This window comes from Plutella xylostella, chromosome 14, assembly GCF_932276165.1.
Source record: "Plutella xylostella chromosome 14, ilPluXylo3.1, whole genome shotgun sequence".
NCBI classification, from domain to species: domain Eukaryota; kingdom Metazoa; phylum Arthropoda; class Insecta; order Lepidoptera; family Plutellidae; genus Plutella; species Plutella xylostella.
The window spans coordinates 7,339,268-7,364,823 of record NC_063994.1 but is presented as its reverse complement, the minus strand read 5'-3'; the positions used below and the strand labels follow the sequence as shown (position 1 = coordinate 7,364,823).

Below are 25,556 nucleotides of genomic sequence, written 5' to 3'. Positions count from 1 at the left end.
ATTTAGAGTCCTCCCAAGCTAACCATGTAATAGAAACAAATGCCAACAGCAAAACAAGTTTATTAGGGAAACAATTATTTTTTTGTAATATTTGACTATCTGACACTGTTGTCAGTTAGGTCTTAATACTCTTCATTTTTATGGGACTTCGTCAGTGAAGAAAATTAAAAACTCCCATATTTTACCCGTAGTAAAGTTACCTACTACTAAATATTTGAGTTGCATTGCCATTTGCTATGCACTTTGTACCTAATTTTAAACCGTATCTCGTAAGGGTTAGATTTCAACCGCCGTGGTTTAATAATAAATGGATAAGATATTCTGTAAATTGATAATACATTTCATAGGACTGCTACTGGTTATATCTTATGCCTCGCCTGACTGTAAACACATAACACCTCTTTTTGTAGTGAGGGATTAATGAATTTGGAATTTGCCGTCATTGTTATGACTCAATCCTGAGCCAACTTCCGGTCAACTCAATTTCCGGGTGCTATTGTTATAGTTTTTGCGAGAGATTAAATTCAATCCTAGGACTTTGCAGCAGCCAACAAATCTAGATTCACGCAAATGCACTATTTCAATTGTGTATTAAATTTGTGTTGAAACTGTGAAACTGCATTCGCAATGTATTATCATAACTACCGTTTACTTATGCACACTCTAGCAGGGTAGGCAGAAGTGAATTGCCGCATGTTATGCCAGTTTTGACATTTTGATTTCATTTTTGTGCTTAGAGATATAACATGCTATAAAAGGGAGGGGAGAGTTCGGGAGGTTTCGGTTGTATACCCTTTTTGCAACACCCTGTATATATTTCCACAAGAAAATATTCAGAGTTCATCACATTTCTGCATACATAGCGCTTTGCGAACCAAGCAAGTAAGCAGTAGTCGTATAAAAATGTCATGTCACTCGGATACTCGCTGAGTTAATATAAAACACACTAAGCAGAAAATATTATGTTCCCTACGAGAAAATTGGATGGCAAAGTCTTTATATGACACAGCGATCTTACAGACGAGGTAGAAAAAAAACTAACAACGAACGAAGTGTCTAGAAAAATGGAGAATAAATCTGGCGGAATTATAAGAGATCTTGTTGAGAGCAGGAGACATTTTTATGCTTCAACAGTCTTTTATGAGTAAGTATTATTTATTACCCTGGGGTAGTACTACACTGACGTAGAAACTAGGTATTTTTACTTGTTATATGTTAGTAGCTAGTAGCAGTATCGCTACTTGAAATTATATAAGGATCTACTTAAGTTTGTACTTAGTAGCTTTTTAGAGCGAAGATCGCATCGCTTGTTTTTACTCGTTTATCGTCAATATCGTCATAGGAAATAAAAAAACACATTCTGTGCTATATTTGACTTCTATGTATATTCACATAATATAAAACATACAGAAAATAAAAATATTATCACGGGAGACTAGGATTCGGTCAACTAAGCATAGGTGTGTAAATAGCAATAGCTATTTTATAAAAAAGTAATTAACATGTATAATTTTTTCTCTTTCCTTGTACATACATGGATGCAATTAATGAATAAGAACAATCAATCAGGTCACTTTTTTAGTACTATTGTGTCTGTGGCAGTGGATCCCAATAGGATGTTTAATAAGAACTATGTACGGTCAGCTGCATAAGTTGTTATACACTTCTGTACCTTGTCAAACTGACGAACCGTCAATGTTTCATGAATGGATAGTTGGTTTGTTAGATTGACAAGGTTCAAAAGTGTATAGCTACTAATGCAGCTGACTGTACATTGGTCAATAAACATTGCAACTGACAAATCAGCATTTTTTTGGGTTCAGATGGTTCCGTTATTTGTAAACGTAATCTCAACCTCTAACTCAACTGATGATCTAGAGAGAGTTGAACCCCTTGATGCCAGCCTTGATGATGGGGTAGGTGACGCGGGAGCAATAGCCGGCGAAGTCATCCAGGTCTGTGGCCCAGTACATCACACCGGCCAGCTTGTTCTGCTTGGCGAAACGACCCTGGGAAGAAGAAGATTTAAAGGGTTAAAATTATTTATTGACAAAAAAATCATTTTATTATATAGCTGCAAATTCTGCACAAGGTGAACCTGTGTAGTGGAACTTAGGGTGTTGCTAAAGAGGTAAACCGAAATAGGGTAACTCCGAGGAGAATAACCATTTAATTTACCCTTTTGTTACACGACTTAAAAAAATGCATGCCTATTTACTGTATTTTTAAAATAGTAACCCACGAAACGTAATTTCACAGCATCTACCTAATTATATTTTAATATATTAATACACAAACCAAACAGATACAATAAATTACAATTCCAATATAATAACCGAATTATTTTATTAAAAGTTTAATTATAATAACATAGCTATAAAATTGGTTAACTTCAGTTATAGGATCTGAAAGTACAGATGGTATACCTACAGTTTTTAATATCAAACCTAGGGCCGTCTTGGCCGTGAAAATATAACGATCATTAAGTCGTTACAGAAGCTTTTAAACGCCTTTTTAACGCTTTCAAAACGATATAAAACCTTTCTTTATAATGTAGCTCAACCCACACACAAGAACAAAGTTTTCATTTTCAGAGAACAATTTTAATTTAACACGCATTACTCCCACGTTTTACTTTCAGGAAATTCTCGCTACTGAAATAATCGTGATACGCCACTGATACCGATAATTAATGAGAATATGAAATTACATTCGGGAATATACACTATTCATCACGGAAAATAATTAAACACTGTTAACTAATGATGGTACAGTCAACTGAAGATACGATGTAAGGAATAGTTATAAGCTCTAAGGTTCGGAAACATCACAAATTAATGTATCAAGAATTACAGCGATGTAGTGTAAGGACTATAATGTACAAGCACTTACATACCTTATCAACGTTAAAAATAAATAGTATTTTTTTAGAACGGCTAAACAGAAATCGAAGAAATGCCCAGCTATGCAAGACAGCTCATTATATTTCGAGCTCTAACAGATGGCCCTTTAATGTAGTTACTACACAGTAGTCTAGTACATAATAATACCAATTCGTAAATCCTGTAAAATCGATTTTTAATACCTATTTATTTATCAAGTGTAATGCAATGCGCTATCAAAGTAATGGACATTAGGATCAAAGTGATTACATTGCATTACTTGTCTATTTGGTTGATTGTACCTTCTGGAGAACATACTTACATTATTGTGAGGGGAAAAGAAATTAATAGCCAACATTCTCTAGTAAATGGTTGGTAGGTGCGTCATACTACGATACATCGTCTTTCTCTTGATTACAACCGTATATCATTACTAAATACGGATGCCTTTAGAATACAATGAAGCATGATTTGGTTAATAATATTAAATCTTGCTTCTAGTAATAAATATTAAAATCGATGTGATGAGCCGTTAGTGGAACTCATGCTACAGTCCACCTATCGGTATCCTATTTATCGGACCAAACGGATTTTCATAAATGTATGGGGAAACAGCGTTGGCAATGCCGATGAAGTGGAAGCACTTGTGTGAATGTCTATAGAAACTTTAGACCGCGCGTTGTGAAACGCAAAACTTATCCCATATCTTTTCGTGCTCGTCTTGCAACACATGCTAGTTATTCTTCTTCTTAAATTGAAGAGCCTAGCCTTTGACGGCGTAGTTCCCACCACCGCGCACCGTAGTCTCTCACAAGCCAGATCTTTCATTTATTCATACGACACTACTTTTGCCTTGTTCTTAATTTGGGCTACATAGCTTTTTCTCCCTCTTTCTCTCTTCCCTTCTATTTTGCCTTGCATTATATTTATGTTAAATCGGCTGTATGGAGTTATATACATAGTGAAATATTTTATTCGTGAATTTATAAAACTCGTAGTACGGTCAGGTGCAGAGAAACCTGACCCCCCTCTCATGCTAACAATGCTTCTGAGGGGGGTCAGGTTTCTCTGCACCTGACCGTACAAAAGTTGTTCAGAATGACCCCCTGAGTCAACCCCTTTCGGCTCAGTATACCATTTTTGCAACACCCTGTATAAAACCTGAAACCTTACCTTAGCGAAGGTGATGGAGGGGTCGTCGTAGCCCACCCACTGGAGGCCGGAGCTCGCGAACGCGTAGTTGTCCTTCACCACCGTCACGTTCCAGCTGCTTTGCTGCTGCTGCAGGCAGATCTGATGGGGAGGAAAGATTGGTTAGAAAATGTGGATGTTGAAAATGTTAATGCTGTGGATAAGAAGTGTTCTATTTTGACAAAGTATAATGCTTAATAAATGCATAGCTACTATACTATTTAGCTACTATACTATAGTATTTCATACTATCTCTGGCTGAAACGAAAAAAAAATATTTACTTTTATTTCAATTATATTTTTCAGAGTTTTTTTTAATATACTTAAAAAGAAATGTCATTCGGGATTTCTATGAAAACATAATATTGATCAATCCTATGAAATAAATAAATAATTTGGGGATTACCGTGTTGGCTGGCAAATAGTCCTAATAGGTTTTTTTTTAAATTATGTTTTTCTCTGGAGCCTCCCGGTGCCGGCGTGGTGCAGGCTGGCGAGAGTGAAGCGTCAGCTAACAGACACACGGTCGAGAATGGGCGATAGACTGGTTTATTGCACATTCCCGCAAACACAGCTGTATTTTTATTGCGAATCGCGATATAGTGACGTTTACCTACGTCGATAACGGATTTTTAACTAAAAACCTCGGTAATTCCCGTATTTAATTACCAAACGTCATTATAACACTCACCTCATAATACGCCAGTGTGCCGGTCTCCCCGGTGTAGGGCCCGGGCGCGCCGCCGCCCGCGTGCGGGGCTCCGGTGCCGGCGTTGTCCAGGCTCGCCAGGGTGAAGCTCTTGCCGTACGACGGCAGCCCGAGCACCAGCTTGGACGCCGGCGCGCCGTTGGTGAGCCACACGTTTAGGCCGGCTTGCTGTTGGGGGGATTTGAACATATCACAAATCTGACTTACAAAAACAGTACTTAGTAGAAGGGTTAGATATAATAAATAAATAAATAGATAGATAGATAGATAGATGGATATATAGATAGATAGAAAGATGGATAGATGGATAGATGGATAGATGGATAGATGGATAGATGGATAGATGGATAGATGGATAGATGGATAGATGGATAGATGGATAGATGGATAGATGGATAGATGGATAGATGGATAGATGGATAGATGGATAGATGGATAGATGGATAGATGGATAGATGGATAGATGGATAGATGGATAGATGGATAGATGGATAGATGGATAGATGGATAGATGGATAGATGGATAGATGGATAGATGGATAGATGGATAGATGGATAGATGGATAGATGGATAGATGGATAGATGGATAGATGGATAGATGGATAGATGGATAAATGGATAGATGGATAGATGGATAGATGGATAGATGGATAGATGGATAGATGGATAGATAGATAGATGGATAGATGGATAAATGGATAGATGGATAGATGGATAGATGGATAGATGGATAGATGGATAGATAGATAGATAGATAGATGGATAGATGGATAGATGGATAGATGGATAAATGGATAGATGGATAGATGGATAGATGGATAGATAGATAGATAGATAGATAGATAGATAGATACGAGTAGATAGATAAATAGTAAGAGTAGAAAGTAGTTGCTTTTGTAAACCTACATATTACGAGCCATCTTTGTATCGAAGACAAGCTAACAGAGTCACAAAAAACATTTCCAGAATGGAACCACAAATAATAATAGTGCATTATAAAGTTTAAAATTGAATATAATGCGGCGTAAGCTATTTCGTAGCAGCATTTCCTTTGCCATTTTCTCGACTCAGCCCTGGGGGCACTCTATATAAAGAAAAACGAAGTTTCAGAGATAGCACGACAGTTCTCGTTCGTTCATTTTCGTCAGTAGAGAGTAACCCCCCTGAGCCAATGCAATGGGATCCTCTCATAGGTATTTTTATTCAGCTGGCTCGTGTGTGCACCGATACCTCCGGAAATAGCTTCCAGCTCGACAAACAGAGGCACAAATCAGTAATACAATGCCGGCCTTAGGTGTAACTGCGCGTTATATTGAAAATAAAAGGGGTGCTGGTGTTTTATAATACATTGTTATAGGTGGTCGCTTGCGTGGTAGGCAGAGGTGTGTATTGTGTAATGTAAGATCGTATAGGTAAAGTAAAGAGGAAGGTTTGGCATATTTGCCCAATAGTTTACGGATTAGGAGGTAGCCGGATCGGTTTGGGATGAGAGAAAAATTTAAAGGGGGGGTATTTGCCGAGCAGTGGGAAAATATATAAGTACACTATGTTAAGAGAATTAAGATTAATGGCCTGTTAAAGAATGTCTGGATGATGGCTAGCTTTTGGATGAAAGACATGCTGTCACTGTTTAAAACATTATGACAGAGAGTAACAGCATATCTTTGATTCCACTGTTAAAAACAGCGTAATACTACAAAGCAACTGACCACATTGAGCACGTCGCCCGCGGGGTCGGTGAGCTGGCCGTACAGAGGCGCGTTGGAGCCCGTCACGTTCTCCCACGTGCCGTGCATGTCGTACGTCATGAGGCTGATGTAGTCCAGGTGTCTGGAGAATGGAATGAAACATTTAGAATAGAATAGATATTCTATATTTGGAAACCAAAAACTTAGGCCCGCCGCGCACTAGGCAGCCTGGCTGCCAGGTTGCAGCAGCCAGTCAAATATATGGGAATCCGTAGCTACCCAGTGCGCGGGCTCCCATAAAACGCCACAGTTTTACTGGCTCCCGCAACTCTGGCTGCGCAGCCAGGCTGCCTACTGCGCGGGGGGCCTTAATCTAACACATACTATATGTACAAATGCAGTGTTATCGACTAGCATATTTACTTAAGGTACAACCAAAGAAAGCGTTTTCCGAAAAACTACTATGTTTCACGCCCTCCTAAAACGCTTTAAAATGTAATTTACGTTATTTTTTTCAATTGGCGGCTATTGTTGGCATTGGTTGAAATGAGACGATTTCAGGAAGCGATTAGTCGCACGACGCAAAACGCCCCATCATGTCCATTGAATCACTACTATCGATACTAACTAATCCAATTTTTATGGTTACGACTACATCACATAATAAAAACCGCCATTGACTTTTGACCTTAAGGGTCCGCAAGGGGCAATCGAGGGTTGGCATTGTCATAGAATTATGTAGTAAACGATGCTCTACAACCTTGAAAAAAATCACACAGGTAGCCGAAGAGTCTAGCTAGGTGCTGAATGATTCCAATTCAAGTAAATGCTTATGGATAACTGTAAATAAAATTCAGAATATCACGAAAAAGCAGTCCCGTATTGTAACAACTGTGTCGTAATTATCAAGAATTTTCATATGATTTTTATCATATTATAAAGTTAAATGCTTGGACTAGGCGCTAAATACCTTGTTTTTTTAATAAACACACACTTATTTTGTGTAAATTAATCGCAAACTTGAGCAATTTTTTTCCCTCAAATCTTCATACAAATATCTATGGCGGCTTTCTGTGTTATAAAATCATAAACACAAGCAACGTTTGACTCAGTCGGCCGCTGGCCTCCAAAGAAGGGTCACGTCGGTTTAGGCAGCACTGACAGCTCGCGATCTTTTCGTGTACAGATACAAAATCACTGCACATTGGTTGTCATTGCACTTTTTCAACTTTTATGACACCACCATAATTTGATTTGAAATTGAGGAAGCATAATTCTTTTAGTATATTCAATACATTAAATTATATAGTGGGTAATATTCTCGTGACATTACAGTCTCGTAAAAGTCTGATGAGGAGCAGGAATATAGCGAATGGATCTAAGTGATGACAATACGCAGGTTAAGGATCAAAAATACAGTCGCATGGTGCTGGTGGAGGTATGGTCTCGTGAGGATCTGATGAGGACAGTAACACGGTGGTGGCTCAATTTTATTTCAAAGATGTTAATAGCTAGAAGCATCGACTTTGGGCTATTAAGTATGTTTTTCAGAGAGAGAGAAAGATATTTTATTTTTCCTCTAGATGAGTTAGGTTTACTCGGTTTACTAAGTTCATTCTGTTAATGGCATCAAGTTGTTATGTGTTCATAAGTAATAATTATTGATTAACAAAATGCTGTTGGTTCTCCACGAAAATGTAAAAATAAAAATAATATAAATAAAAATAAATTCGTAACGTAAAATTGTCAATGACTGAATTTCTTCTATAGACAGTGGCCACTAAAAAAAACCAACGATAGATTGCGTGATTTGAAGATAAAGATAAAGATACATTTATTCGACACATAGACAGCAACAACAACAAAAAGAAAAATACAGATTTAAAGAAAAAGAAATACATACTTATACAAAACAACAAGGACAAAAAAAATAGAACATGAGACAAAAACAAAAATACAGACAAAATACAAAACAATAACACAACGGCTTGCTGTCCGGAGTGACGAAACGGCACCAGCTCAGCATGAGCTGTGGACAGTAAGGCCACAGCACTTGATTGATCGGTGAGCTGAGCACCAAAATCAAGAAAATATTCAAAGTTTCCATCCTCGCTTTTCACGCACACACATCACAAACTCATACCTTGTTCTAGGAGCAGGGTCTACCCTGCTGCATTTCCATGACCACTTATCACTAGTGTCCCACCGGTTTCGGTGCTCAGCGGAATAGCACCATTAACCATTATTATTCTGAGATATCATCACTTCTTATTCTGAGTTACCCAACATAAAATCACGCCATCTATTGAAATCATTTTTTTAAATTAGGTTTTGTCTATGGTGTAATCCCCAAATTTAAGGGTAAAAGCTAAATAATTATATTTTAACCTTTTTTATATCTATTATATTAAAAGACCTATTCAACGATACCCTACCTACACCATCAAAATAACCGGAAAAAATATCAGCCCCAATTTACTTGTATGGGACAGGGAGTACCACAATATTTTTTTGGGGTACTCCCCATCTATGCGAAATGACAGCTTGATATCTTTACCCGTTTCTGAGAAAAAGGGCGGTGACAGACAGTCAGTCAGACAGACGGACAACAAAGAGATCCTATAACGGTTGCTTTTTTCCTTTTGAGGTACGAAACCCTAAAAATAAGAAAAAATATTATGCTGCTACCAAAAAATGTACTTACAGGTATTGAAAAAGCGATATATACTAAACAAATTATAAACAAACAAAAAGGTATTTTGTTTGTTTATAATTATATATTTTTATTTGTAACTTTTAAGTTGTTTTTATTTTATGAAATTTTACGTCAGTTCATGATCATTTTTTATTTCAATAATTTTGTTGTTATTTAAATAGGTACCTTCAATATGCATATTTTTGTAATGTGAAAATCAAGCCCTTTCATTTGATACCTTACACGGCAATGTTGAATTATTATTTTTTCGATCATCACGTTATGTCCTCTAGAGGGTGCTATGTACATTTTAATGTAACGTCACATAAACTATAACCATCGCGCAATCAATACGCGTCTAACAATACCTCATACATTAAAATCTATCAAGCCGTTAAGGCTACAGGAGGGAACAAAGAAACAGACAAACATACATACATATAATCAAAAAACATTACCTTCCTCCTTCGGCAGGTAAGGAGTAAGACAGGGGGTCATTCTGAACTTTTGTTCTACGAGTTTTGGAAATTAACAAAAAAAAACCTTTTTCATAGAAACTTTGTTGGACACGTGACTTTTTACCATGGAAAACGAATATTTTTTTTCGCGAATTTGCAAAACTCGTAGAACAAAAGTTGTTTAGAATGACCCCTTGAGTCATCCCCTTTCGGCTTAGTATAGCCCTTTTGCGACACTATGTATTTACTTTGCTTCGTCGTCGGGGTTCAGTTGGCTGAAGGATGTCCGAAACTTATTATGTACACTTTAATACTTGTAGTTACCTTTCTACAAGTAAATACCACATTTGTTTGAAAAAGTTAATCGGGTTCCGAGTATGGAGTAAAGTGGCACTCCTATTAATTTCTACTCTTTCCTGGTGCCTATCAGTGTAAGTAAAAATTATACTTAAGTACCCTAAAATCACCCAAAATGTACTTGAACATAATTTTCAATAAAGTTGGCGAGTAAAAGTTTATCGAACCACTGTGCAAACTTACATGTGTGCGTGTCACTGCGTGTGCTGTGTGAAGAGCATTGAAAACCCAAATTTGGCGCGGCACGTCACCCTGTGCAGGCCCTTAAGCACTTACTTAAGTTTTTTCCAGTTAATGGTTTACATACTCAATCATATTATTATAAAAAAAACACGCGCAGTGGACGTTCAAATACTTTGCATAAACTGTCTACAAATCCTGAAACCAAATGTGAAAAGTTTTATTGAGCATTCCGTAGGCACTTATTTGTTTCTTTTTACCAGTGGAATCCAGCCTGAGATTTGTATAGTGAATTGATTTAGGTCGCGGTCAGTGGCGTAGTCAGTTTGCAGGACACCGCGGGGCGCGGGGAGAGGTGCGGGGGGCGGGGGCGGCAGGTGGCGCGAAGGACGGGCCGGGAGCGCCTCGCAGCTAATTGATTCCAATCTGAGGCCCAAAACCTCGATAATTCACCCTTTGAGGACACCACTCTCGCCCGACCGCAATTACGCCAACGGGAACCTAACCGCATTGTCCCGTTCCTGTTTTTTAGGAAACCCGTTATAAATTGTCTTTTCTTTATAATGCAAATAATTTGCATTCGATTCGAACAGCATTTCTGGAATATTTTCCATCGATGATTTCGTAAATGAAGACCTCTCGGCGATACGTCGACTTAAGGGTCGGCAATAGGGAATCGAGGGTTGGCATTGTCATAGAATTATGTAGTAAATGATGCTCTACAGTCTTGAAAAAAATCACACAGGTAGCCGAAGAGTTTAGCTAGGTGCTGAATCATTCGAATTTAAGTAAATGCTTATGGATAACTGTAAATTAAATCTGAAAAACCAGTAAATCACACTCCCGTATTGTAACAACTGTGTCGTAATTATCAAGAATTTTCATATAATTCTTATCAAATTATAAAGATAAATGCTTGGACTAGGCGCTAAATACCTTGTTTTTTAATGAACACACACCTATTTTGTGTAAATTAATCCCAAACTTGAGCAATTTTTTTCCCTCAAATCTTCATACAAATATCTATGGCGGCTTTCTGTGTTATAAAATCATAAACACAAGCGACGTTTGACTCAGTCGGCCGGTGGCCTCCAAAGAAGGGTCACGTCGGTTTAGGCAGCACTGACAGCTCGCGATCTAATTGTGTACAGACACAAAATCACTGCACATTGGTTGTTATTGCACTTTTTCAACTTTTATGACACCAACATAATTTGATTTGAAATTGAGGAAGTATAATTCTTATAATATACTCAATACATTAAATGATAATGTTTTTTATTAGTTACATGGTACTTCTTGATTAAATTTTAATTATTAATGCCTAACTAAAACTAACTAATATAAAATTAAAATTAAACTAAAAAGAAGATGCTGGCCAGATCGCTGCCACTGTCGGGTAGGGTACCCAAGACGCCGGCCGCGATACCCCGCTGTATAGCGATGCTTAGCCTTTGTGATAGGTAAGTGCCAGCCCTAGGGTCCCTTGAGACTTCTATTAGTCTGCTGCTGATGTCTTTAAAAAGCTGACGTGCCTCCGGTCCCCACGGCCCTGGGATGAGGAGCAGGAATATAGCGAATGGATCTAAGTGATGACAATACGTAGGAACATTAGGTAAGGATTCAAAAACACAGTTTCATGGTGCTGGTTGAGGTATGGTCTCGTGAGGATCTGATGAGGGCAGTAACACGGTGGTGATTGAATTTTATTTCAAAGATGTTAATAGCTAAAAGCATCGAATTTGGGCTATTAAGTATGTTTTTCAGAGAGAGAGAAAGATATTTTAGGTTTTCTCTGGATTAGTTAGGTTTACTGGGTTTACTAAATTCAATGTTATTGCATCAATAATAAAAAAATCAAGAAAATATTCAAAGTTTCCATCCTCGCTTTTCACGCACGTACACAAATCACAAACTCATGCATTGTTCTAGGAGCAGGGTCTACCCTGGTGCATTTCCATGACCACTTTTCACTAGCGTCCCACTGGTTTCGGTGCTCAGTGGAATAGCACCATTAACCATTATTATTCTGAGATATCATCACTTCTTATTCTGAGTTATCCAACATAAAATCACGCCATCTATTGAAATCATTTTTTTAATTAGGATTTGTCTATGGTGTGGTCCCCAAATTTAAGGGTAAAAGCAAAATAATTATATTTTAACCTTTTTTATACCTATTATATTAAAAAACCTATTCAACGATACCCTACCTACACCATCAAAAAAACCGGAAAAAATATCAGCGCCAATTTACTTGTATGGGAGAGGGAGTACCCCATTTTTTTTTGGGTACTCCCCACATCTATGCGAAATATCAGCTTGATATCTTTACCCGTTTCTGAGAAAAAGGGCGGTGACAGACAGTCAGTCAGACAGACGGACAACAAAGAGATCTTATAACTGTTCCTTTTTTCCTTTTGAGGTACGAAAACCTAAAAATAATAAAATATATTTTTCTGCTACCAAAAATATACTTACAAACATACATACATACATACAATCGAAAAACATTACTCTCCTCCTTCGGCAGTCGGGTAAAAACAAGTGAGACAGGGTTTCATTCTGAACTTTTGTTCTACGAGTTTTAAAAATTAACCTAAAAAAAACCTTTTTCATAGAAACTTTGTGGACACGTGACTTTTTACCATGGAAAACGATTATTTTTTTCTCGAATTTGCAAAACTCGTAGAACCAAAGTTGTTCAGAATGACCCCTTGAGTCATCCCCTTTCGGTTTAGTATAACTTATTATCTATACTTTAATACCTGTAGTTACCTTTCTACAAGTAAATGGGTGAATTTCCCGCGGCCAAAAATTGCGTGGCATCAATGAAATCGGTACTAAAAAACCAAGTTATAATTTTCTAATATTTTTTTCCGGTTAAGTGAAATAGTTATCTATGTGTAGCACTAAATATTTTATTAATAGAATTAATGGATATTTTAAAAAAAAATATTAAACCCCCAAATCTTTCATTGCCGTGTCTGTCCCCACGTTACCACGTTTTGTATTATTCTTCATTGATGAAAAAATATTGAGTATTGATAGTTAAACTTAGTTTCATTTGATACATTAATAGTTAAAGTATTGTCACGGAATACATTTATTGAAATATATAAAGAATATAACGAACGGTAAGTGAAAATTCAGGTGTCCCAGAACTTCTGTTCATCGCCGTGTCCTAAACATGATCAAGGCTATTGTTTTACCTATGAACTTGGGTGCCCCCCTCAGTGCGCTAATCGTTTCTTACAAGTGTCGCCTAACTGCTCGACGTGGAAGGAGGTACATCGGTGCGCGCGTTTTTGCGCTATAGTGAAAATCAGTAAAAATTTTGGGGACTGGACATTTTTTCTTTCATTGCCGTGGATAGATATAACTTCTATAAAATTTAGTTTGTCTTCTAGAGTAAGCATTCAAAAGAAAGGTTTTTGAAAATATTTACCTTATAAAGTGTTTATTTCTTCGATTAGTTAATACATTTTTAGTTATTTATATTTAATGCCTTGATTTTCATCGCCATGCTTTCATTTCCGTGGCTTCCGTGGCCAATATTTGCTATGGCAATGAAAAAAAAACCACGGCAATGAAAAAAATTTCATTGCCATGTCTTGTAAAATAATTTGTATTCATTGCCGTGGTTATGTTATTCATTTCCGTGGCCAGGTTATTCATTTCCGTGACTTATGTTTTCATCGCCGTGGTATGTATGATTAGGCAAAGTAACATATCTTTTACCTGTAATACAGGTAATACCGATCACTGACATTACCTACAGAACTAGTCAAATTACCTCTTTTTGCAGTGCGTTAAAACGGGTGCGTATCGCGATGTATAAAAACGAAATATATAATATTACATTAATAATAACAATCACAACATAATTATAATAAACTTTATGTATAAATAAGACCGGTGGTAGCTCAGTCGGGTAAGCGCCCGCTTCCCACTCCAATAATGCGGGTGCGAATTCCGGCGCTGACATGTACCAATGTGTTCCTTTGAATTTAAATACAATGTATACCATCGCTCTTACGGTGAAGGAAAACATCGTGAAGAACCCTGCATATCTACCTATAGATTTAGCACATCTAGATAATATGTGAACCCACCAACTCGCTGTGGACCAGCGTGGTGGGAAATGGTCCAAGCTTAGAAAGGCAGCAGCTTAGACCTTGGGGATATGCACATTGCACAAAGGTCCCATTCGAGAGAGCCAGGTGCAGGTACTTACACCTCCCACGGATAGTAGAATAGAATATAATAGAACATACATCTCTGCAGGAACTCATCTGGATGCTAAGTGGCCTTAATGCTGCTTGCAACGTGCAGGCCTCCGTATGAACTTGGGAAGGACAAAAGTCATGTAGAATGTTCACATAAAACCGGAGCCGGTGATCGTTCGTGAGACAACTATCGAAGTTGTGCAATAATATGACTACCTGAGGCAGACTATTCGGCTAGGCAGAAGCAACTTCGACAAGGAGGCTGAAAGGCGCATCCAACAGTCTTCAACCATTGCGCCCTGCCAGTTATGACATATGGTGCAGAGGGTTCTACCTTTTTTGGCCTAAGATTTATTTGCCTAATCTCGTATTGCATAGTAACGTTTGGTCAAAGTCTCGTTTCGCCGAAAATTGTATGGCATAAATCTCGTTTAGTAAAAAGTTATTTCGCATAATCTTATTTAGCCTAATAATGGTATGGTCAAATCTCAAATAGCCTAACAATACTATGGCATAGCTTATAAAAACTACTAATATTCATTTGGCTTTAACTTTGACGAAGCGTCTCCCTATATAGCGCAAACTGGTGCCTTGCATTAGGTATTTAATTTTCCGCTATGTGGGTAACGCTCCGCTTCTCTTCGCTGCGCTCCGCTTTGCTTCGACGAACATGTGCACCTAACACGCTCCTCCTCGCTTTGCTCGTCGCCGCACCTACCTTTAGGTTTCGATCCCATGGGGTTTAATGGCGATTGTAATAATTATAATGGTCATTTACTTTCGATATTTTGATCATTCAATATCGTGATTTTCGGGATGTAGGAGAAAAATACCACAATTTGTACATTTAAAACATACTGAATATAGTATTTATTAAGATAATATTAGGAGAAACAAGATTATACCAATACGAACAATTTGAGCAAACGAGACTTATATGTTTCAAGTTTGTGCCAAAAGAGTTTTAGACGAAACGAGTCTTATGCCACATAAGTCTTGGCAAAGTGATGATTCTACCAAAAAAGTTTAGACCTTACGAGTTATGCGAAATGAGTTTAGGATAATAAAGATTAGGCGAGATGAGAGGAACCCGGTGCAGAGACCTGGACACTGATGGTGGGACTGGTCCACCGATTTAAAGTCACTCAGCGTGCTATGGAGAGAGCTATACTTGGGGTTTCTCTAATGGATGGTATCAGAAAAGAAGTTATACGTCAGAGGACTAAGGTTACCAACTTCCGAATCCAGCCGGTAGTGGCTGGATTCGGAAGACCGAGGCCCGAGTGTTGTGGCGCTCCTTGGGAGAGGCCTATGTCCAGCATTGGATGATTATAGGCTGATGATTACAAAATGTACATTTCATATTATTATACCCATAAAAATATACTATGATTTAGCATAAAGTTCATAAAATATTCTATCATATCACATAATGTGTGTTAAATTACACAACACCATCAAAACCTCTAGCACCACAACCTAAAGATTGGTGCGATGACGAGAAAAGCGAGGAGGAGCGGTTAAGTGCACATGTTCAGCAAAAGCGAAGCGGGGCTACATGGGGAGACGCTCTATGTTTAGGTTTTGGTGCAAGGTTTTGACTGCGTTATTATTATTGGCGCTATATAGAGAGACGCTTAGCTGACCAACATGTGCACCTAACCGCACCTATGTTTATATTTTGGTGCTAGGTGTTTTGCCTGGTGTTGTGTAATTCAGCACAGAAAATACATGTCATATTATAGTATATTTTATGAATTTTACATAAAATGAACAGTATACATATTGGGTATTATACCTTATAAAAATGTAGATGTTATATATAATATATATGTGTATACATTAGTATATATTTAGGATTTATATGTATTGTATAGTATTTTGGTATTAGTAGGTTTAGGGTCATATACCTATATATTTATTTACTTAGTTTTAGGGTTTAGGTATTATTTTATTTTAGGAACTCCACAATCATAATTATGTTTTGATCTTTTTTTTCTTTTTTGCACACCCGTACTTTTTGATCCTTGTACCTCCTGCAGGTTGACTGGCAGAAAATGCTTTTAGCATTAAGTCCACCTAATTTTACATTATTACGATTGTAAATTGTGCAATAAAGTATAAATAAATAAAAAAATAGGTAAGGTTTATTATATGTTGTGAACGTTATTAGTGTGAAATGAAACATTTTGTTTTATACGTCGCAATACGGACCCCACAATGCTACTTAGAGAATTCCATACTATATTCTTATTTTTTTATACATACTGTCGTTCTTTCTTTCGTTCCAATATCTATGAAATATTTCTGCCATACATGCCTGTCTAAGTTTGCGTTTCCCTCACAGTCTTTTTTAAAAATTGCAGTGGATTGATTCTTTCATTTCCATTGTATACAGTTCTTTCATTGCCGTGGAAATTTTGTTTCATTGCCGTGGGCCTTTGTTTCATTGCCGTGGACGCTTGTTTCATTGCCGTGAACGCATGTTTCATCGCCGTGGCACGAAATTTTTAATCATTCGTATCTCGTTAAGTTTTTAACTTATCTGCTACCCATTTAGTAAGAACACTAACATTAACAAAAACTTTAATAAAAGCGTTTTTCTAATATAAAAAACCTTAAGATAAAAAAGTCCACGGAAATGAAGATTTTTTAGGACTTGTTGAAATCCACCCAAATACCACATTTGTTTAGAAATCTAATCGGGTTCCGAGTATAGAGAAAAGTGACACCCCTATTAATTTCTACTCTTTCCTGGTGCTTACCAGTGTAATTAAAAATTATACTTACCCTAAAATCACCCAAAATATACTTGAACATAATTGTCAATAAAGTTGGCGAGTAAAAGTTTATCGACCCACTGTGCAAACTTACATGTGTGCGTGTCACTGCGTGTGCTGTGTGAAGAGCATTGAAAACCCAAATTTGGCGGTGCACGTCACCCTGTGCAGGCCCTTAACCTAACTAAAAGGCGAAGCTCAAAGCTACTCTCGCACTGTTATTTGACCTTGTGTGCCAGTCAAATTATTTTTGGCATTCCCGTAAAAGCAACAATGACTCAGGAGTTCTGAACAAGACTAGGGTTGCGTTTCGCTGACTCATCCTAGTCTATCGATTTACTTTGACTAAGCATGTTTTTGGTAATGCTACTGGTGTTCGTATTTTAGTTGACTTCATTATCTATTTGTAGGTATGAAGCTATAAAATACGGGGCAAATATTACTCGTTGCGTTGAAATGCCAATATTACTCGTCAGAAGGCTGAAAAACGAGGTTCACTCTACGTTTGTCTATTTATTTAATATTCATCAAAATACTAGAGATACTAGCAACATTACCCTGGGCAACCAGCAACGCTAATCGAACTGCTCAATCCTTTCAACATGCCCACAAAGTCTAGCTATCTAGAATGTTATTCATCGACACGTTAAGACCAACCACCTAACACGTTAAGACTAACCACCCAAATTCATAAATCTTTTTGACACATTAAAATAGGTTTTAAATTAACGATGTGATGTCTGTGCGTTGTGATATATACGAATTTAATATTTTTATTGACGTAAGGAGTCGAAACTCTTGTGTTTCAAAGTCAATGTAATCTTGTTATAAGTTTAAGATACGATCTAGAAATTTGAGGGTGCGATTTTACTATCTTATTCAGGCACATCTAAATTGCTGAACCAATTTGGATGCGTCACTCCTCCCTGAACAAACATTGATACATACTTGCTGATGTTGACGACGTCGTAGCCGATGCCCACGGCCCACTGCGTGATGGGGACGGCGGCCATCAGCTCCAGCCCCTTCGGCCCCAGATGCTCCTTCAGGTCCCGGACTAGGTCCACGAAGGCTTGCTGTGGGGAGTTTAAAAAAAAAAAGTTTTGTCTTACGGTTTGCTAATAAAGATTATTATTATTTGTACACAAAAACACCAGTCTCGCACTAGGTCTAGAAAGGCTTGCTGTGGAAAGACTTGAATGATATTTATACAGATTTCAGATGAAGGAACTGTAGTCAGATTATTAGTATTGCATGTCATTTGTAACTACAGTCACGAGCAATGAAAAAGTTTCAGTGACAAACGGAAAAATCTAGCTTAATGAAGCCGTATGCAATATTAAAGAATTTAACAGCGCATCAGAGTATTGACCACAAAAAACTAAATAATTTGATCAAATATTCATTTAAAAAATTTGGGGTAATTTGGTATCGACTTTTTGTAAGAGAAACATTTTCATTGCTCGTGAGTGTATTACTATTTCTTTGCGTTACATGTCGTCTTAGGAACGTCTTGTATTTGAAAGTTTATAGTTACAGAGTATTGCTGGACTATAATCCGCACTGATCCGTTCACCCTTCTTTCATTGGAACCCGAGCCCCAGCAGTGGGGACGTTGTGGGTTGTGAATGTGATGATGAAGATACTATATAATCCGGGTGTTACCTTATCGCTCTCCTGGCTGCCCTCGCGCTGCCCGGGGTACTCCCAGTCCAGGTCGAGTCCGTCGAAGCCTGACTCCTCCACGAACTGCACCAGGTTCGACACGAAGTGCGCGCGGAGAGTGTCGTTGTTGCACACCTGAAGACGGGTAAAGGAACGTATAGTTAATAAGATTTAGTAGCTTGGTCGGGTAAGCGTCCGCTTCTTAGGCCAGAGATGCGGGTTAAAATCCCAGCGCTGACCAATGAATTCTTTGAATTTAAGTACTTACAATGTATACCATCACTCTTACGGTGAAGGAAAATATCGTGAGGAAACCTGCATATCTAGATTTAGCACATCTAGTGTGAACCCACCAACTCGAAGTGGACCAGCGTGGTGGGAAATAGTCCAAGCTTAGGAAGGCAGTTTAGACCTAGGGGATATGCACAAAGGTTCTATTCGAGAGAGCCAGGTGCAGGTGCTTACACCCCCACAGAGAATAGAATAGGGGTTGGTTGGTTGTCCACTAACCCGAACTAGGCCAGCGTGGTGGACGCCTAAAAACATTCCTATCCTTCATTGGAAGAAGACCCGTGCCGCAGCAGTGGGGACGTGATGGGTGATTGGTTTATATTTTAACCATACTACTAGCCCGCGAATTTCGCGATGAAAAGTACCTTATGTGTAAATCCTAAATGTAAAGGGATGTCACCCTACCAACATACTTTTCATAGAAAAATATGCAGCCGTTTTTCTCGTGAAAGGGTAACAAACATAACTTACAAACTTTCTCGTTTATAATATTAGTAGGATCGGCGCATTATGAAGAGGAAATATTATAATTATATTGGCGTGTAATATGTCTTAGTTAAATAAAATTAAAGCATTGCAAAATGAAAGTAAATGTTACTCGTAAACTATCTTCAAGCCTAATTTTCATGCTTCAAAACTTTTCAAAACAAAACGAAAGCTGAGTGAAGAAATAGTTAAAATATAAGATTTTGCGATGGCTTTGATATAAACTAATCTGGTATAGTTGATAAGAATCTAATGTGAAAAATTCCACTACCGCATTAAAAGTAATCTACTGATAATAATTACGTTGATTTTATCAATTCATTTGATAATATACATTACATAAATACTCACGCCTAATATTGGAAGTGTACCTACTCTCTTACATAATTCACAAAATATCGATCTTAATAAAAAAAATATCGATGTAATATCATCAATCGTATCATGAATGGAGATAAATAAATCCAAACATATAGCAGAACTTCAGCACAGCTGCAATATAATGTGTGTCAATTCGAGCGTTGTCACTGGATGTTTTCTTTGCATGCCAACTCCAAGCCTAGCGGGGTTACTCTATACTGACGAAAAACAAACAACGAGGAGTTTAATACAACGAGCTAGAGTTGTGGCTCGCGCAGAAACTTTACGAAACTTAGTTTTTCATCTTATTGCCCCCAGTAACCAATGACGTGATATGTTTGGATTCGGAGACACCTATCTTAATTAACATAGATATCATCGATATCGTTAGTAAATCAGTTCCTTAGGAACATACAATTTTTTAGTACTCAAGGTAATTGATGCCCCATCGAACGGTCAACTGTATAATATCCTACATAGCTGTCGATACACTTGTCACTCAAGTTACAAAAGTGTTTTGAAGGTGACTGCACCGCCCAATACCGTCCTATCACTATTATGAAGGTGAACTGATATAGGTACCTTTGAGAAGTCAGCAGAGCCTTCATTGTACCCGCCGACTGCCACTATCAGCTTCAACTTGGGGTAGGTTTCCCTCAGCTTGATGAAGTCTTTGATGTAGCCTGAAAAAAATAATGTAAATTATAGAGTTACTTTGTAACATTAATCCCCATCACCAATGTCGTCAAAATTATTAGCCATGGAGTGTATTTTATTATATGAGTGTCACTTAATTCATGCTAGGCTACCAACCCGCACTAGGCCAGCGTGGTGGACTAGGCCCTAAAAAACCCTTCCTTCATTGGAAAGAGACCCGTGCTCCAGCAGTGGGGACGTGATGGGTCGTGATGATAATGACGACCGAATTTGACGACCGAATGGCGTAGTGGTAGTGACCCTGACTACTGAGCCGAAGGTCCCGGGTTCGATTCCCGGCTGGGGCAGATATTTGTTTAAAACACAGATATTTGTTCTCGGGTCTTGGGTGTTGATATTTATATTTAGTATCTATCTATCTATGTATTTGTGTAGATATATCAGCTGTCCGACACCCATAACACAGGTTCTGCCTAGCTTGGGGTCGGATGGCCGTGTGTGAGATGTCCCCACATATTATATTATTATTATTATTATAATGTTGAAATAAAATAAAATAATGGTTTTTCAAACTACACTTACTGCTCTTGCCGCCGACATCGATCTCCTCGGCTAGGGTCAAGTTCCCCTCCCCGTCGAGGCCTATGAAGGAGTACACCAGATGGGTGCAGAGGTCCGCCGGCAGGTCGCTGACCCCGTACGCGCCGAGTTCAGGCCGGTAGTTGGCCCATGCACCCCAGTAGCAGATTGAGACACCTGGAATGTGGGATAGAATAGGTGCATGGGTACAATTTAACATGTTACAGAAGCGTCCGTAGTCGAGCGGGCTTCAGTGATCGTAACTGATCACTGAGGTTAAGCAACACCTGGCACGGTCAGCCATTGGATAGCTGACCGATTTCAAGTGGTTCTTTTCCGGACACTTCCGTGCTTCGGACGGCACGTTAAGCCGTGGGTTCCGGCTGCTGCTTCGGCAGCAGTCGTTAAGAGTTTAGTTATAGTATAGTAAAAAACCCATAGTAGGTACGTTTCCATATACTAATTCCTACCCAAGTTAGGTATATTCCGTAAAAATGGGAAGATAAAATAGTTTTTGTTTCAGGCTGAATACCGCTGTAGCAAAATTAATTGAATAAAACTTTAAAATGTCTCGGCGAAGATTTTTCTAATTTAATTGAAACTTCCGTCCATTCTCTTTTCCATTTCTTTGAAGTGTTTCTTTATCTTTCAATTTGAAGCTGTTTTTAGATTAAAGAATTACGTCTGGGCCACTAAATTGCAGATTTTGCTCAGTGACGCCATTTAAATCCGTTCTTAGCAAACTGAGTGATTTTAAAGCAGTGTTTGCCATTGCCAATTATTTTATTTAACTATTTGGGTATTTTTTTCATACATTAACTTGGCAATGTTTTATACATACTTAAACGAGAAACTTGAGAGATTAAGTGGGTTATTTTGGAACGGTTATCCAGACATTATAAAAAGTATGTGGTAGATTGAGGGGAGCAATGACATACATACATACTTATACACACGCCTGTCTCCCAGACAGGTAGGCAGCAAAGCCTATGTACCTCCACGTGCCACTATCCTGACATACTTTCTTCGCTTCCTCCACATTCATAAGTCTCTCCATACACGTTTGCCGGTTTTGGAAACTCCTTATTTGACTATTTGGTGTACTGGCTAATGAAATAAATATTTGTGTATTTGTATAACTCACCATCCCCTAGGGCTGGCACTGCGCACAGCATAAATCCAAGAATGATCACGACTGCCTTCATGTTAGCAGAGATGGCGCCGACTGAATATCAGATTATGGCGAGCCCTGAAATGTTTTCCAGATAGTATTGTAGTATTGCATTGTCAATTTCTAAAATTTAAACCTTCAACTTTTTCTTATTTACTAGCAAATTTTAAACTCATTGTACAGACATGGCCTTTGTCTTAAACAAGATTGATAAACACGTCGAAATTATAACAAGATACCTCTTTATTGAGCGCCCAGAAAAAAATGGACTAATAGCAAAATCAGTGAAAATCTTTTATTCCCATGTGACGTGGCCTGGCGGGGTTGGTTGACTTGCACGAGTGCGGCTAAGCTAATTGGTTGGATCTATTGAGGTATACTATTGGCGTTCACAAAGACTTGCTCTGTGATGGGTTAATATTTATGGGTAAAAATTATTAAAAATCGTTATTACGTATATAGAATAAAAAAGTATCTACTATACTAGAGTTTATGTTAGTAATAAGTTTACTCATCATCTAAAAAGTTTTTTTTTATTGTACTTTATCCAATAAAACCGGTATACAGTATGCTAGTCCCTATCTGTATAAAACTGTTGGGCTTTATTCGCACACCGATATTTCACCGTGTGGTTCTTTTCTCGCAGAGCTATGTTTTTTAAAATAGAACTTATTAAAAGAAAAAACTAAAATGTTACGGCTTTCGCAGGCTACGAGCTTTCGTAGCAATGATCGTAGCGCTACGAACTTGCTACGAGCTACGCATAAAATAACTGACGGCAAACATATAGGTATTATACATAATATATATGTCGCAGCCGGATCGTATAACCCGCCGTATTACATGACGCCTAGCCACATTACAAGACAGGGCCGCTTTGTAATGCGGCGGATCAACGTTTATTTTTAAGGTTATTTGATCTTGAAGAGACTGCGACGAGGCAAACGTAGTGTGGGACGCCCTCAGGCTAGATGGGGTGACGACTTGCGAAAGGTGGCTGGTTATGATTGGATGTGGAAAGCTGTAGATCGCAACCAGTGGCGTGCTTTGGGAGAGGCCTACGTCCAGAAGTGATGTTGATGATGAAGAATAATAATTCCGAAGATCCTACAATCCGAGTAGTGCCCATGAACAGTATTTTGATACTTCGAAGTCCATATGATATATTTACTCTATTATGATTACAAAATTCCTTCACCTGTAATGTCATGCTTAGTATGGACATGGTTACCCTACAATTCAGTTGTAGTACGATGCGGCTAAACGTGGGCCGCCGTATTGAAGAACGTATTGAAATGACAATCCGGCTAAACGTTGATACGCCGCATTACAAAGCGGCCCTGTGTTGTAATGCGGCCAGCCGTAATGTAATACGGCGGATTATACGATCCGGCTGCGACATATACACCCGAGTCCGCGTTGTTCTAAGTACCTATATAATTATTTACTCTGAATATAAGAATGTATTATGTATTTTGTGTATTAGAAATATAAAAATCTTATAATCGCTGCATTATGATCCGCAGCCACTGTTGACATTCATTAAAGACTTCAATGATGTTTTTCAAGTGCCATCTAAATTCTGATTGGATGCCAGTACAGGCGCCTAATTAATCGACGTGGTAATCTGATTACGCGTCTGATTTCCCGATTGATAATTACAGATTTCAGATTTAAGGGATTGATAAATTGTACGTTTGTGATAAATTGTACGTTTGAAAATGCTGAGACGTACTGACAGTTCCAATCCAGTTAACAACTTGAGTTCTAGAGTAAAGAAAAAATTACCCCGCCTCTTTCACCCGTTCCAAAGTTAACTTTCGACGGCACCGTAGCTAAGGCGGTAGTGAAGCTGCTTCCGAAGCTGAGGGCCGCGGCAAACATTTGTGCGATGAGCATTTGTGTTTGCCTTGTGTCTGGTTGCCGTTTATATATTTAATATGTATCTATCTATGTATTTGTAGATATACCAGCTGTCCGACACCCATAACACAGGTCCTAGCTTGGGGTCGGATGGCCTTATGTGAGATGTCCCCACATATTTATTTATTTACTTGTAGCCCTGAATTAATGAGGAAGAGTGGGATGTATATCACGTCAGTCTCAGTCATAACAAACGATAATAAAATTAATTGTTGTCCTAATAATAAACTTACTTGGTGTGAAAACTTGTTTCTGTTGCAAACTTAGATTTATCAGACTATATTCGTTCATTCCCATAAAGTTTACATTCTACAAAATTACTAATGATTGTAAATGGAGTGTAAGTTTTGGCAGTCCACGCCAACTATCCTGAGTAATTCGTTATGCAAAGGCGAACTTATCATCGTCATCGTCATCATTAGGTTGTCACCGTCTAAGGGTGCTTACATAGAGAATCGGATTACCTGTATCTACCTGTACCGGTAACTTGATTATACCAAAGCGCTCACTGACAGATAAAAAAAATCCGGGAAATGCTCCGTAAGTGAGCGCTTTTACATAATCAGGTTACCGGTACAGCTAGATACAGGGGACCCGATTCTCTATGTAAGCACCCTAATGCTAGAAATAAGCCTCTGAGAGCCACAGCACTCTGTCCTCGGCCTTCCTCATCCTACCACTACTTTAGGTTGCATGTCTAAGGTCGTCGGTTCACCAGTTCAATAAATCTAGCTTAAGTTGTATTTATTATATGTACATCTTTTACCGTATCCATATTCGGAAGGAACCTACAAGAAAGTTAATTAATTGTATCTAAGTAATTAGATATTTTACTTACTTGAGAAAACTCCACTACACACCACTTCTCCACACAAAATGACAAGTTTCATTTATATACTAATTTTTAAATCACGTTTTTTTAAATTATAATCTTTTTTACATTATATCGATCAAATATTATCTTCTAACATTATACCTAATACAAATTTCTAATGGTCTTACACATGTTTCATACACAGGGTGATTTCTTTTTATTATTTTCATATGTAGCTGTACCACGCGACCTTCGCATCGGGTTTAAAGGGTTTCCTATGCGAATTCCGGAGTAAAAAACTGGTACTCCAGTAAGTAGGTACTTACTTACTGTTAGTAATGTAGTAGATAATTATTATTTTATGTTGGCAACACTGTATTTTTGTTCTGTAATGTTCCCGCCTTGTGAAATGTCAGTTGAATAGACGGCTTTGCAGAACG

The 25,556-nt window shown here is 38.1% G+C and overlaps 1 protein-coding gene across 2 annotated transcripts; it reads right to left on the bottom strand.

The window, feature by feature from the left end:
- Positions 1-1,365: 1,365 nt before the first annotated feature.
- LOC105383493 (chitotriosidase-1) lies at positions 1,366-25,258 on the bottom strand. 2 transcript variants are annotated; one of them, XM_038120607.2, is made up of 10 exons: positions 25,141-25,258; positions 22,353-22,457; positions 21,212-21,385; positions 20,555-20,655; positions 18,836-18,970; positions 18,119-18,246; positions 6,493-6,613; positions 4,765-4,950; positions 4,056-4,175; positions 1,366-2,009 (listed from the first exon to the last, which is right to left on the bottom strand). In XM_038120607.2, exons 2-10 carry the CDS (start codon positions 22,411-22,413, stop codon positions 1,875-1,877), a joined length of 1,161 nt encoding a protein of 386 aa, XP_037976535.2. In that variant the 5' UTR covers positions 22,414-22,457; positions 25,141-25,258; the 3' UTR covers positions 1,366-1,874. The 2 variants fall into 2 exon arrangements, with proteins under 2 accessions (XP_037976535.2, XP_037976536.2); XM_038120608.2 differs by lacking the exon at positions 25,141-25,258 and adding an exon at positions 22,619-22,652.
- Positions 25,259-25,556: the final 298 nt, after the last annotated feature.